At 45.1% G+C, this 14508-nt stretch overlaps 1 protein-coding gene across 1 annotated transcript in view; it reads right to left on the minus strand.

Moving 5' to 3' along the window:
• LOC118846695 (nuclear body protein SP140-like) overlaps window positions 1-13978 on the minus strand; it is a 33607-nt gene extending 19629 nt beyond the window's left edge. Inside the window, exons 1-7 of the mRNA XM_036755464.1 lie at window positions 13861-13978; window positions 13058-13208; window positions 11707-11884; window positions 11199-11306; window positions 9184-9216; window positions 5559-5663; window positions 3019-3158 (exon numbers count right to left, since the gene is read on the minus strand). Of these exons, the coding sequence (XP_036611359.1) occupies window positions 3019-3158; window positions 5559-5663; window positions 9184-9216; window positions 11199-11306; window positions 11707-11884; window positions 13058-13186 (693 nt within the window). The 5' untranslated portion in view covers window positions 13187-13208; window positions 13861-13978. The remainder of the gene's footprint in view (window positions 1-3018; window positions 3159-5558; window positions 5664-9183; window positions 9217-11198; window positions 11307-11706; window positions 11885-13057; window positions 13209-13860) is intronic.
• Window positions 13979-14508: the final 530 nt, after the last annotated feature.

Here is a 14508-nt window from a genome sequence, read left to right on the forward strand (position 1 = left end):
TTTTCCCCACTGTTTGCTCATTTTTATAGCCAATTACTTGACTATTTAGCTATTTGTTAAGGTAGGTCTTTGGTTCCAGTGTGGAGAGTGTACTGTCCCAAGCTTCAGGCATTTGTACAGTTGTTTTCAGAGATATTTCTAGGGACTTGTAAATTTCCAGTTTTTCCAAGTTTGTATGATCAAAGGAGAGGTGTTTACTCCTCCCCTGGTTTGTGCTGTGGTCTGAGAGTGACCACAAGCACCCTTTTCTGCCTTGGAACTATGAGGAGGACTCCCTCTCCACTGCTGTGACAAACTCTGCCAAGCTAGTGTTCCTCCCCCAGGACCACCACCCAGGACAGCAAACCAGATCTAAGCACAGGCAAAGGAAAAGAATCTTGCCCCAGTGCCAGCAAAGAGATCCCTGCAATCCCCTTGTGATCATCTACTTGATCCCCCACCATTTGTGGGCTGAGAGCTCTGGGAGCAGCCACTCCCAGTGCTGACACCACCTTAGGTCTGGGCTTGGACCTTCTCCTCTCTCACTCAGGTCCAACAGAACTTTCCTACTGACTTTCTAAGTTATCTTTGGTGTTTGTGGGTTGAGAGCTCTGGAAACTGCCACAACCTTTCAGGTTGTCATAGGTTGGAAATTTGTTTTACTCTGTCATTTTGTGGGTTCTGCTGCTCCAGAACTTGTTTAGAGTCATTTTTTACAGATATTTGGAGGGGTTTTGGGGAGAGCTCCAGCAAGTCCCTGCCTTTACTCCACCATCTTGGCTCTGCCCTCTCTGACTTTGTACAACTTGTGATGGACACCTCCACCCTCTGTCCACTCAGGATCTGAGCCTCAGAGGCAGCCCATGTGCTTCCCTTTCCATAATCTCCCACCTAAAGGTGACTGGGGAGTCCTATGGATGGTCCTTCACAATGTCGCTACCATCCTTTCCTTCATACTCACTGACACCACCATAACAAAGGTTTTGATTACCTCATCTGGACTATGACAATACAACTTGACTCATTTAAACAAGCATTTATTAAATGCCTGCTGTATCCCTATATGAAAAGTGCTAGGGATCCAAAAACAAAGCTTCGCAGTTCCTGCCCTCAAGGAAGTTAGATTTTTTGGAGGAAACAGTATGTATACATATATAAACTAAATATTAAAAATATGCAAAGTAATTTTGGAATGGGGCAGGGGAGGATGCTATGAAAAACCAGAGTGATCAGGAAAGACCTTGCATGGGAGGTAGTACTTGGGGTGATTCATGATGGCTAGGAATTCCAAGGTAAAGGTAGAAGAGAGGAGAGGGAGCATCAGGGAGACAGCCTTTGTAACTGTGGAAGATGAAGAATTGTGTAATGGAAAGAGCAAGACCAGTTTGGACAGAGCATAGGCGCATGACAGGGAGTAATGTGAAATCAATCTGGAAAGGCAGGCGGAAGCCAGATTGTGTGATGATATTAACTATCAAGATGAAGCTTGTACTTTATCCATAGGAGCCCAACAGTGAGGAACACCATATACAACTCACTCAGTAATGTAATCACAACATCCAGCATGCTTCAATGGCAAAGTCTCTTCCCAACAGCCAGAAGGAAGCAATTCACATATTTAAAAAAAAAACCCACTGATTCTAATTGTGAAAAATTACTCATTGAGAATAGGAAATGAAAGAGACAAGTGAAAAGAGATTCATTGGAAAGCAAGTCAAGTAGGCTTGTACTCCAAAACAGCTTTTCCTTCAAAGCTGAACATTAGTTGTTCAGTTGCATCCAACCTGTGTGACCCCATGGACTTGTCTGTAGGGTTTTCTTGGCAAAGATACTGGAGTAGTTTGCCATTTCCTTCTCCAATATGTTCCATTTTATAGATGAAGAACTGAGACAAATAGGAGTTATACGACTTGTCCAGAGTCACACAGCTAGCAAGTGTCTGAAGCTGGATTTGAACTCGGATCTTCCTGACTCTGGGCTCAGATCTCTAATCCAGTGTGCCTTCTAGCTATTCCTAAAGCTGAATATACTCATCACAATAAAACTTCTCCTTCATTAAGTTAGAAAATGTAATTGTTTCCAGCTAACAAATTCAGAACTGGACCTTTGAATGCCTCCATTGGCCAAGCCTCCATCAGAAATTTAACAAGGTTTAGAAAGGCCTGAAAACTGGTAATGAGCAAATGACGATTTCATGTTTACTTGCTCTGAGTCAATGAGATTAGCAGTGGAAGATAGGTACGATCCCATAGTCTAAAATTGTACAGGGAAAGCTAGTCCAGGAAGGATGGAAAACTCTCAGGAATAAATTCTGAAGTCACAAAAGGAAACAATTCTACAGAGGGGGAAAATTGAAGCTTGTTTGAAAAGACTGATAGAGACGCCTGGGGGACTCACCAACTTAGATTTTAGAAACACATACAAGAGATGGAAGCAAGGGCAGGTAATAGAAAATGGACAAAACCAACAGGGAGAAATGTGCGGAGATGGGGGTGGGGTGGGGAAGGCAGGCGGCAGACGAGGGGGGAGGCCCGCATGGGGAGAGAGGGACAGACATTGAGTCGGGGGACAGAGAGAGGCATTCTGAGACAACGGAACAATTCACGCCGAGAGTCGAACTGGACTCTTGGAGACACCTCGAAAGGGCTCCAGAAATCAGCGGGAGCTCAATGGACTACACGGTGAGTTCCCAGCTGCCAGAGGTCAAACGCCCAACACAGCTGCCTCGCAACCGATGGGCAACCTGAGTACCAGGCAGGGGTGCTGGGCCAGCAGCCACAAGTTCTCTGGAACAGGGTTTGGTTGGTCTATTTGTGCCCATTGGGAGTGTGTGAATATGGGTGAGTGTGAATGGGGGTGTTTGCGTGCGTGGGAGGGTGAGGGGAGTTCCTTGGGAGTCGGTTGACAGATGCGTGAGACCGGGAGAGGCAGCACCAGCCGACCAAGGGGCCAGGCAGAGCACCAGCGTGCGGCTTCGGAAGGCCGGGTGAGCGGCCAGCTCCAGAGGCGGCCGGGGGGGCGGGGCGCTCCAGGCCTTACCTTGATGAGGTAGTGCAGCGTGTACCCACCGCTGTAGATGTTTTTCTTCCAGTTTTTGGAAATTTTGTGGCCTTTGATTTCAAACTCCCTTAGGGTGAACCACCTTCCGTCTGCCATCTCGATGCACTTCTCTGAGGAGCCTAGATTTGCCGGGCAAAGGCAAAGTGGGGGGTGGGTGGGAGGAGAGAGAGAGAGAGAGAGAGAGAGAGAGAGAGAGAGAGAGAGAGAGAGAGAGAGAGAGAGAGAGAGAGAGAGAGAGGAAGAGGAGAGAGAGAGAGAGAGAGAGAGAGAGAGAGAGAGAGAGAGAGAGGAAGAGAGAGAGAGAGAGAGAGAGAGAGAGAGAGAGAGAGAGAGAGGAAGAGAGGAGAGAGGAAGAGGAAGAGAGAGAGAGAGAGAGAGAGAGAGAGAGAGAGAGAGAGAGGAAGAGAGAGAGAGAGAGAGAGAGAGGAAGAGGAGAGAGAGAGAGGAGAGAGAGAGAGAGAGAGAGAGAGAGAGAGAGAGAGATTCCGTGAATTTTCTTTTGGCTCTGGCCTACTGGAGGAGCACCCCAGCTAGACACTCTAGACCCTCTCCCATCTACCCTCCTATCCTCCAACCCCACACGGGTAAACCAAGTAAGGCTGTGAGTTCCTCCAAAACAGGGACTGTTTTAGTTTTGTTCTGTAGCCTTTCTTTGTATCCCCAGCTTTGCTCAGTGCCTGGCACATAGCAGGCACTTAAATGGTTGTGGACTGACTGGCTGGCTGCTGCAGGGATACTCTTGCCCTGAGTACAGCTTCTCCAAACTCCTTGGTCTTTAACAACTTCCTATAAATTCTCTTTACGTTAATTCCACAACAGCTGACAAATGTGTTAACTATCAATAGGTATAACCCACGTAAACAAAAACTCTTCCAATAATTCTTAAGAGCGTAAGGGGTCCTAAGACCAAAAAGTCTGAGAACTGCTGCTCTAGACAAATCTTTGGGCAGCCAGGTGGCACAGTGGATAGAGAGAGCCAGGTCTGGAGTTAGGAAGACAAATTTGGCCTCAGACACTTGGTAGCTGTGTGACCCTGGGTAACTCACTTACTTCACCCTGTTTGCCTCAGTTTCCTCTTGTGTAAAATGAACTGGAGAAGGAAATGGCAAACTACTCAAATATCTTTGCCAAGAAAATTCCAAATGGGTCACATAGAGTGGTATACAACTGAAAAGATTGAATAACAATAAAAAGGCAAATCTTTCAGACTGTAAGTTGCAGAGAAGGTGGTGACTTGCACAGGTAGAGGGAATTTCCTCCCCCAGGAAATCACAGGTCTGGTCCCTATTTATGGCTATTAAGTGTCTGGGGTTCTATGTGTCTGTGTGCCCCGCCCCCCATAAGGTTGTAAGCTCCTGGAGGGCAAGGACTTGGTGTTTTTCTAATCCTGTTAACTACCCTCAGCCTTAGCACAAGCTATGCCCATAGTAGGTACTTAATGAACACTTGTTGGACTTCCAAGCTCATTTAGAAAGGGTCAGGAAGGTCCTGTGACCTCAAAGAACCAGACATTCTTGGGCTAATGACTACTTGCACCCTCCATCTATCCCTCTATCCACCCCTCTGTCCATACTTCCACCTGTGAGAAATAACTCATTGAGGCTCAGAAGGGGTGAAGATAAAAAATAAGTTTATTACTCGACTGCAGTCGTGGGTGTCTAGTTGGATAGACACACCCTCCAGAAACAAAAGTAAGCTTTAAAAACCTATGCCTGACAGTAATATTCTTCCCTTGTCTCCCCATTGGCTGGGTAATACAGGGTATACAACATTCCAACACGCCTACCACATAGTTCCCCTTGACATGTTCCTCCTCCTACCACACATATTGTATGACCATTAAAATGAAGCTTTAGGCCTCCCAGAGGAGGAGAAGTTAATATTCATAAGCTTATTAAGCATGAGCATTCCAAGAAAGACTTAACTTTTACTCTACCTAGCTGACTTCTAACCTCAAAACAAGATAAAACCAGTTGGATCCTTGCTTTGCCTGTTATCTTCTGTGTGAGACATGACTCCTTTGTTATGTCTCCCATTCTGCTTTCTTGCTGATTGTTATAACGGATTGTTATAACTGATTGTTATTCTGAACTTATGGAAATAAATTTCCTCGTTATGTCTCTCAATTTCCTTCTTCTTCTGCTAGAAGACAATATACTACTAATCTATGTTGATAGTGTCTTCTATAATCAATTTATTTTCCTGCATTTGTTGCAAGTCAAAAGTCTTTCTGGCATGTATGGATCCCCTAGATTTATAAGTCATATATCACATAATTTCTGTGGAAACAAAAGTTTTAATCACTCCTCACACACCAATCCCTCCATTCAACCTTCTGTCCATTTTTCCATCTTCCCTTCCATTGACCTTTCTGTCCATCCCTGTATCCACCCCTCCAACCATCCCTCTATCCACCCCTCCAGCCATCACTATCCATCCCTCCATTCATCCTTTCACTCATCCCACCACCAGTCCCTCTGGGCTTGACTCTCCCAAGAGCCAGAGGATCTCAGGCTCACCTTTCTCCATTTTTTTCTTGTGTAAAGTGCCCTTTGCCTTCCCACAGGTGACAGGAAGCTCAGGGAGACGGAAATTAATCTTTGGACCTTTGGCCTTTCTGGAAACTGGAAGAGAAATGACCAAGTTGATTTGACCTTTCTCCCACCCACATTTTGCCCTGCCCAAAGAAAAGACATCACTAGGGGCTCCAGAGTAGAGTGAGGAAAGGAGTGCCAGCCTTGGAGGCAAGAGACACAGAGATCCAAGCCCTGATTTTCATGCTCACTGCCTATGGGGCCATGGCAACTTACTCTGGAGCAGCAGAGTAGCAATGCCTCCCTCCCTGGGTCCTTGTGAGGGTCAGCTGAGACCTCAAAACACAGTAGAGATGCTCACCTTTGAGTGGGCAGTGTGGTGAGGCAGACAAAGCCCTGGGACTCTGGAGGCAGAGGGGCCTGGGTTCAAATCACTGAGGCCACAAGACAACCTGAGTTCACATCCTATTTTGAACATTTACCAGCTGTGTGACCCTGCACAAGTCAATAGACCTCTGTCTGCCTCTGTTTCCTCATTTGTAAAATAGAAATAATAATATAGCTCCTACCTCCAAGGGTTGTTCCTTAGATCAAATGAGATAATATTTGTAAAATGCTTTGGAAACTTCACAGCACTATATAAATGCCAGATCATCATCATCGTCATCATCATCATCTTCATCCTATTCCTGCTACTACTGAATGACCATGGGCAAGTCACTGAATGTCCCTGTCTCTGTCTCTGACTGTCTTTGTCTCTCTCTCTCTGTCTCTGCATCAGTCTCTTCCTCTGGAAAACCAGGGGCTTAGACTTGATGGTGACCAAGTCTCTTCCAGCTCTGGACCCGTGTTAGCTGCAGTCTTCCCAGCAAAGCCCTTCCCAGATTAAGCCCAAATTTATCAGGGTGTCAGAAATCAGGTGGCCCAGAGAAATGCACAGGGGGCTTAGAGTCCCAAGCCTTGGGTTCGAGGAAGGAAGCAAGGTGTGATGGAAAGAGCATGGGATCTTTCTTGAGTTCTGCTGCTGCTGTTTCTGACCTGGCATTGGACAAGTCACTACCTCTGCCAGCTCTAAATCTTATGGTCCCATGGTTTTGTGAAAATAATTCCCCATGGTTAATTTTTAAATTTTCTCAGAAAAGGGAACAAGCATTTATTAAGTGCCTACTATATGCCAGGTACTTTACAAATATTATCTCTTTGATACTTACAACAACCCTGGGAGGTGGATGCTATTATTATCCCCATTTTTGTAGTTGAAGAAACTGAGGCAGACAGAAGTTAAGTGACTTACCCAGGGTCACACAGTCATAAGTGCGTGAGATCAAATTTGAACTCAGGTCTTCCTGATAGCAGGCCCAGCACTCTATCCATTGCACCACCTAGCCCCCTCTAACCTCTCTGCTGTTCTTCAGACCACAGTGGTGACTCAGTCTACTTCCTGGGAATGGTGGGTATCAGGACTGAAAGAGAGGATGTCTCTTGCCACTTTGACAATAGGGTGGGCCTCATGTCTCCCCACCCAGACAGCCTCCTGTGTGGCTGAAATCAGGGCCAAATGAGCTCCAGGCTGAATACGCTGATGGGATAACAAGTAAGAGACAGTGAATGGATGGATCCAGAAGGTTGGCAAGGCCTGGCATGAGCATTGTTCTTGTGGAGAGCCAGTGCTAGACAGGCGCTGAGGGTGGTGAGGGAAGGGAAGGGAGCCTTTAAAGACTCATAGGGTGTTTAAACTACACATTAGGGTAAAGGGATCAGAGGACCAGAGAGCGGTGGGGTTAAATTGGAGGACTCTTCCTCCCAGTGTGAGCAGGTGTGGAATGGGCCCATCCTATGAGGATCAGTCAAAGAAACAGGCATCTGCGTGTGTGTGGGGGTGGGGCTAAGAGAGCTGTTTTCCAACTTTGAAGAACTGTCATATGGTCCAGTGATTGATTTTATTCTCATTGGTCTGAGAGGGAAGAAAAAGGAAACAAGAAAATGGCGGGGGCGTTGCAGATGGGAGATCAGGAAGGACTTCCTCACAATGAGAGCTCTCTAACCGGAGAACAGGCTGGCCTTGGAGGGGGTGGGCTCCTCCTCAGCAGAGGCCTTCAAACACAATCTGAATGACCACTTATTTGGTAAGTTAGAGCCAGAGTCTTCTTCAGTTGGTTTCTAAGCTCTTTCTCTGTCTCTTTGTCTCTGTCTCTGTCTGTTTCTCTGACTCTCTCTGTATCTTTGTCTCTCTCTATCACTCTCTATCTCTGTCTTTTTTCTCTCTGTCTGTTTCCATCTGTCTCTTTCTCTCTGTCTCTGACTCTCTGTCTCTGACTCTTTCTCTCTGTCTCTGTCTCCATCTCTTTCTCTTCCTCTCTCTGTCTCTGCCTCCATCTCTCTCTCCCTCTGACTCTTTTTCTCTGTCTCTGCCTTTCATTCTCTGCTGAAATACTCTGATTGTTTGAAGGACCAGGTTTCAGGCAGCTGCTGAGTGTGCCTTTTGTGTTTCTTTTGGTGCCAAGTGACTCCAATATGTAAGAAACAAAGGCCAGGACAGGGTTACTGGAATTGTCTGCTCCAGGTTTTCCAGGATGGAGGCTGCAAGGAAAGGGCTCCTTGGAAGAATGGGAGGAAAAAAAAGACTCAAAAAGGTGGAGAGGAATCCTGGTCCAGGAAAGGTGCCCCCATGGCACAGAGAAGGAAGAGGACCTTTGGGCCTAAGCAGTGGAATCTGAGCCTTTTCAGGGGGGGACCAATGCAGGGTGTCCCTCCAAGGGCTTCCTCCTATGAAGGGCATGGGCACCTTCCATGCTTCAGGGATGTGGCTGCAACTTCTAGGAACAACTGAGTGGTTGTTGAGAGGTTGAGAGGATGGTCTGTAATGGGAACAAGAGGCTCCTGAATGAGGGGAACCATGGTAGCCTCTTGTCAGTCTGGGACAAACAGTAGACACTATGCAGGATTCAATCCACTTGAACAAAAAGCACATGTTCCTTAAGGACCTAATGTGTGCTAGCCCCTGAGCACAGAAGCTTAACAGTCCCAGCCTTCATTGAGAAGGGTGGGGTGAGATGTACAATGTAGACACAAGAAGGAAATACAAGATGGATACTAACAAATACAAAATTATTTGGAGGTAGGAGTGAGTGTGGGTGTGGGGGGAAGATGGAGATCAGGAGAGGATTCCTATAGGAGATATCATATGTGTTGAGCCTTGGAGGAAGCTAGGGATTCTAGGAGGGGCGGCTAAGCAAAGACTGAATGGAGGTGGGTCATGGATAAAGATGAGGAAGTGAATGCTGAGGAGTGGTCAGACAGGTAAGAGGAGAGCCAAGAAAGGACACAAAAGTCAATGGAGGAGAGAAGAACTTAGAGGAGGACAGTATTAAATTTCCATAGGACACACAGTAAGTGAGAAGAGTCAGGATATGAAGCAAGATCCATTGACTCCAAGTCAGTGCTCCTTCTCTAACCCCATGATATTAAAAGGGAAGTCATTATTAGAGATTGTATATCGACAAATAACCATATTGTATGAACCAAAGACATAAATAATACATTTTTTAAAAAGAAAAAACAAAAATTGTGAGAAACTTTATCAGACTGCTAAAATATAGCTAAAACTCACCTACAGCTTTCTCCTGAACTCTCAATTGAGTAACTATGTTAAAAGAGAAAAATAAATTAGTTTGACATGACCTGTATTTATTGAAGCTATACTTGTTCTCTGTGGGGTTTTTTTGCTTGAAAAATTTTTTATCGATAAGTTTTCTTTCCACAATACCTTTATGACCTGAATATTTCCCTCCTCCCTCACTTACCCAAAGACATACCCCTTGTAAGAAAGAATTAAAAAGAAAGGCGATGCGGAAAGCAGTCCAAAATTAACTAATATATAGCTTGGTATGGCAACATATGCAGTATATGTTCCATACCCACAATCCGCCCCCGGTCAAGAAAGGAAAGGAGATTTTTTCTTCCTTCAAGTTTACTGAGACTAAGCTTGGTCATTGTAAATTGTATAGCATTCTATTTGTTATTCTTTATGCTAAAATTATTGCAGTTATTTGGTTCCTGATTCTTTTTACTTCTTTCTGTATCAGCTTATATATGTCTTTCTAGGCTTCTCTGAACTCTTTATATTCATTGTTTCTTATTGAACAATTACAATATGATCTTGTACCACAACATTTTTTTAGCCATTCCACAATCAATGTCCTCTATTCTGTTTGTATCTCTTCATTATTACTATGAGGTCTTTCTTTCTGTATAGGGCATGGAATCATAGAATTTCCTACTACTAGGATCTCCGAGTCAATGGGCAATGGGCATTTTAGCCATTTTCGTTACATAATTCCAAGTTGCTTTCCAGAATAGTTGGACTAATTCAGCAAGCACTCTACCAGAAGTACGTAGTGTGCCTGTCTTTCCATAGTACTGATGGGGTGCTTGGGTGCTTGTGCTTGGACCCCAGTTTTAAGATCACATTTCTCCCTAGCTTCAAAATACCATCCCTGACAGTTTTCTCCCAAGCCCGAGGACACTATGCCTACAAATTATTCATGAGTGGGGTCCAGTGAGACAAACTATCTTTCCCTATCACAAGAATAAACTGACCTCTGAAGAAATTCTCTTGTAGAAACAGGACTATCTTGTAACCACAGAATTATCATGTATTGATTCCCAAAGTTATTGTATACAATCCAGAGGTCAAGTTGTAGACATCAACTCTGAAAGCTACATTGCTACAGACATAACAGACCAAAAATACTTGAAAAAAAACTTGTTAATAAAATTGCTAGTTATTTTGAAGTCATTCAATTTTCTCTATATAATTGTCTCCCCCCACTGCCCTCAGCCCAGAAGGCCTACATTTATGGCCTTGGAGCATCTGTGAGAATCAGCATGGGCCCATGGGCCCACTTAGGTTTGTTAGGAGAGTAAACTCATTTATTCAGCTGTCATGATTTCAGAATCAGGACTCCTATGTCAGAAGTATTCTTGCTCTGTGACTTTGGGTAAGTCAATTCACATTTCTAAGTTTCCTCAGTTTCCTCATCTGTTCTGGCTCAGATGAAACAATATTTGTAAGCCCTCTTCAAACCTTAAAGCAGCACAAAAATGTGAGCTGTTATTATTTCTGTTGGAGATATTACATATAAATATTGATAGCTTGATTTCTTCTGAAAACTCCCTATTCATATCCCTTTACCTTTTATCAACTAGGGAATGGCTCTTGTTTTTATAAATTCACCTCAGTTCCCTGTGTATCTGAGAAATGAGACTTTTGTCAGACAAACTTGCTGTAAAAATTTCCCATTTCCTGCTTTCCTTCTAATTTTGGCTGCATTGATTTTGCTTGTGCAAAAAATGTTTTAAATTCATGAAATCAAAATCATCCATTTTACTTGCTATGATAATGCAATCATTAAAAAGATGAAAAACCAAATGGACTGCCCTCAGGGACCTGACACAGCCAATATGCCCAGGTGATAGGAGGAAGGTATGATGTGGCATGAGGAACAAAGATGAGATCTGGGCACAAAAGGGTAAGAAGACAAAGAAGAGGAGTGGGTAAGACAAGAAGGATTTGTGTAAGAGGGGCCTAAGCAGAGGCAGGAGAGCTCCTAACAGCCAAAGTACCTTGGATAGAGCTTTGAGGGGCACTGGAAGCTGATGTCCTCTCATAAAGGCTGCTCCTCCAAACAGGAGACCTCACACTGGCTTCTGATGCTGATTCATCTAGAGGGACTAGACAGCAAAAGAAAACTTCAGTCAGAGAAGGAGGCAGATACACAGGGACAGCCACCTCCCTGGACTCTTCACATCCTTTTCAGAGCCCCCTGTCTAGGGCAGCTATGGATGGAGCTGCTCAGGTGCCTGCAACCATAAGATGGGACAGCTCCTTTGTGTGGCAGGTAGGAGTCTCGAAGAGCAGCCAGACTTTACCATGCCTGGAAATGCCAGTGGGGGACAGGAAGACACCTTTCTTTGTACCCATAGGAAGGGATAACTCCTGTGTAGAAGTCCTCCAGGACAGCCAGACCCAATCATCTATGCCCTGGGAATGCCAGTGGGAGACAGTAGAAGATATTTCCTGTCTCCCTGCACCCATAGGAGACCCCTCTGAACAGCTCTAGGTTCCCCTTACCATCTTTGAAGTGCTTTTGGATTTGGACTAATCGTGGGTACTCCTTCAGGCTGGCGGGATGGAACAAGACTGCCAGGATCTTGGTGCTGAATTTCTTCTCCAGCTCCATGAGGATGCCATATGTACATAGGGACCCCCTGTACATAGGGACCAATTTTTGGTACTCCTTCTGAGCACGCTAAAAATTATTGACAAGAGAGAGTTTCTATCAGATGATTCTGTGGTTCCAGAAAGGGACTTCCCACCATGCTGGAGAATCTTGAGACCATCCCAAGCCTCCATTCCTGGGATCATTTTGGACCCTTCCCTCCTTCTCTCCCTCAAACCAGTAGTGGTTGCGAAGCCCTGGAGATCTTTCCCTGCACACCCCCCTCATACCTGGATTCTCCTCCCACTACAGCTTAGGGTAGTGGAAAGAGCCTTGGACTCACTCCCATAAATCCTGTTTCATACCCACATGAACTGTGTGACCCTGGGCAAGTCACTTCATCTTTTTCAGCCTCAGTTGCCTCATCCATGAAAAGGGGATAATAATAGCTGCCGCCTTCCAGGATTGTTGGGAGGCAACATATGGTAAGTGCTGGGCAAACCCTCAGCGTTCTGCAAATGGTGACTTGTGTTGTTATGCAGGGACCCCTCACTTTGAAGCAATTATCGCAAGAGACTCCTGCCTTCTCTCCCCATAATTCCGAGTTTACTTTGTTCACACAGTCAGGGGCAGGGAAATCAACTAGGAGCCAACTGCAATAGTTCAGACTGGAGGTGAAGAGGACCTGAACCAGGTTGGTGCCTATGTGAGTGGAGAGGAGGGAGGAGATGTTGAGGCTGTGGAATCCATAAGACTTGGCAACAGATTGGATATGTGTGGGGGAGGGGGAGAGAAAGAAAGAGAAGAGACAGAGAAAAGGGGATAGAGATGGGGGACCGAGAGACAGAGTTAGATAGAGAGAGAGGGAGGCGATTGAAGGGGAGGAAAGGAAGGGTGAAGGAGAGAGAGAGGAGTTGATTACAGGTTCCAAGTGCAACCTCTTTCATGAAGCTTTTCCTTATGCCCTGCCAACTGCCAGTGACCTCTCTCCCAAACTGCCTGGTATATATTTATATTTATTCACTTAGGCTATTTCTATTACCTGTAGTTTTATATGCACTTCTTTTCTCCCCCGTTAGAATGTCAAGTAGGGATTTTTTCAAGTAAGAATGATTTCATTCTTTGCACTTTCATCCACCCCTTGCACTTCTCATAGCGCCTGGCACACAGTAGGTACTTAATAAACATTAATTGATTGATTGAATATGTAAGCCTGATGCAGTATTGGAGAGTCCCATGAACGAGGTGATGGAGAGTACTCACATGGTACATTTTCTCAGGGATAAGAGAGTGGTCTCGCAGCATCTCCAGGAAAGGAAAAGGGGTAGTTACTGCCTTGGATATTTCCAGTTTGTTCTTTTTAAATGTCTCGAGAAGGGTGTCCTTAACCATCTTCCTCTCTAGATCTGATATCCTGTGGAGAGAAGACAGGGAGTGTGTGGGAGAATGTATAGGGGTTCTCTGAGGGCAACTAGAGGATCTTTCCTCTTCAGAGGGAGACTGAGGCCACAGAATCAGGAAAGACGTGGTCAAGCTGAGTTTAGGTGAGCAGAGCAGGGGCTGCTGAGGTTTTCCCCCCTTTTTCTGGCCTCATCTATGATGATTAATACAATTATAAGTGTGACTGGGGGCCTAGGATTCCATTCCTCCCATAAGGGGCTAACTAGGATCCAGTTTCATGGAGGAGATATTTTGCCAAAGAAAATTTTCTCTCTCTTGGCTCATTATACTTTCTGTGGACAAAACTCCAGGGAAATCTCTAAAAACTAGAAAATTAATTTGTCACTGACTAACTGCTTCTGATTGGCAAACCCCGAAAATAGCAGTGTTGACTGCCTCAGAGCCCTAACCCCCCAAGTCATCATCCAGGGGAGCGACTCCCCCTGTGAAAAAGGGGTCTGCTCTCCCCACCAACAATGATACCAATGGCTGACCAACTGCCAACTAGGCAGAAAATTCAGCCTAGCTGAAGGTGCCCTAAAAGTGAGACAGGAGACATATTCCAGACATTATAAACCACTGCCACCACCTTGATCACCACCTCCACCACCTTGATCACCACCTACCTTCAGACCTTGATGTAAATAGCCCTGGTCCCTTTACCCAAGAGCCCTGGGAACAGCATTATGCCCTGGATCACCCTGTTTCCAACCAAGTTCACCGCCCCCACCAGCCATTGTTCAGGATAGCAGCCCCCGTGGAGATAAGAATGGTCTCTGTAGGTGCTGCAGATTCCTGGCTTCTCAGCAGCCACAGTAACTGAAAACCCTCAGAAGAACGTTCTTTGTACTGTCAAACAGTAATTCAGCATCAGAAATGATTGTGGTTTTACCAAAGGAAGTAAGACAGAAGAAGATGCTAAAGATGCCCCTCTACTGAGCCCTGAGGACCATGGGGACTTTCCACTGCACTTGAAGTGGAAATTTCCTAGTGTGTGTGTGTGTGTGTGTGTGTGTGTGTGTGTACGTTCTGTTTCCCCACCTTCAATTAGAATGGGAGCTCCTTGATAACAGAGACAGTCTTGCTTTTCTGTTAGCACACTCATCACTTAGGACAGTTCTTTGCACATATTATATATATAATCAATCCCTTTTCATGTATTCATTCATTTGCTCATTCATTCCTTTATCCATCCATCCATTCATTTTTCCCATTCATTGGTTCTTTCATCTATCCATCCATCTATTTGTTCATTCATTTATTTTTCATTCACT

Source organism: Trichosurus vulpecula, chromosome 4 (genome assembly GCF_011100635.1).
Source record: "Trichosurus vulpecula isolate mTriVul1 chromosome 4, mTriVul1.pri, whole genome shotgun sequence".
NCBI classification, from domain to species: Eukaryota; Metazoa; Chordata; class Mammalia; order Diprotodontia; family Phalangeridae; genus Trichosurus; species Trichosurus vulpecula.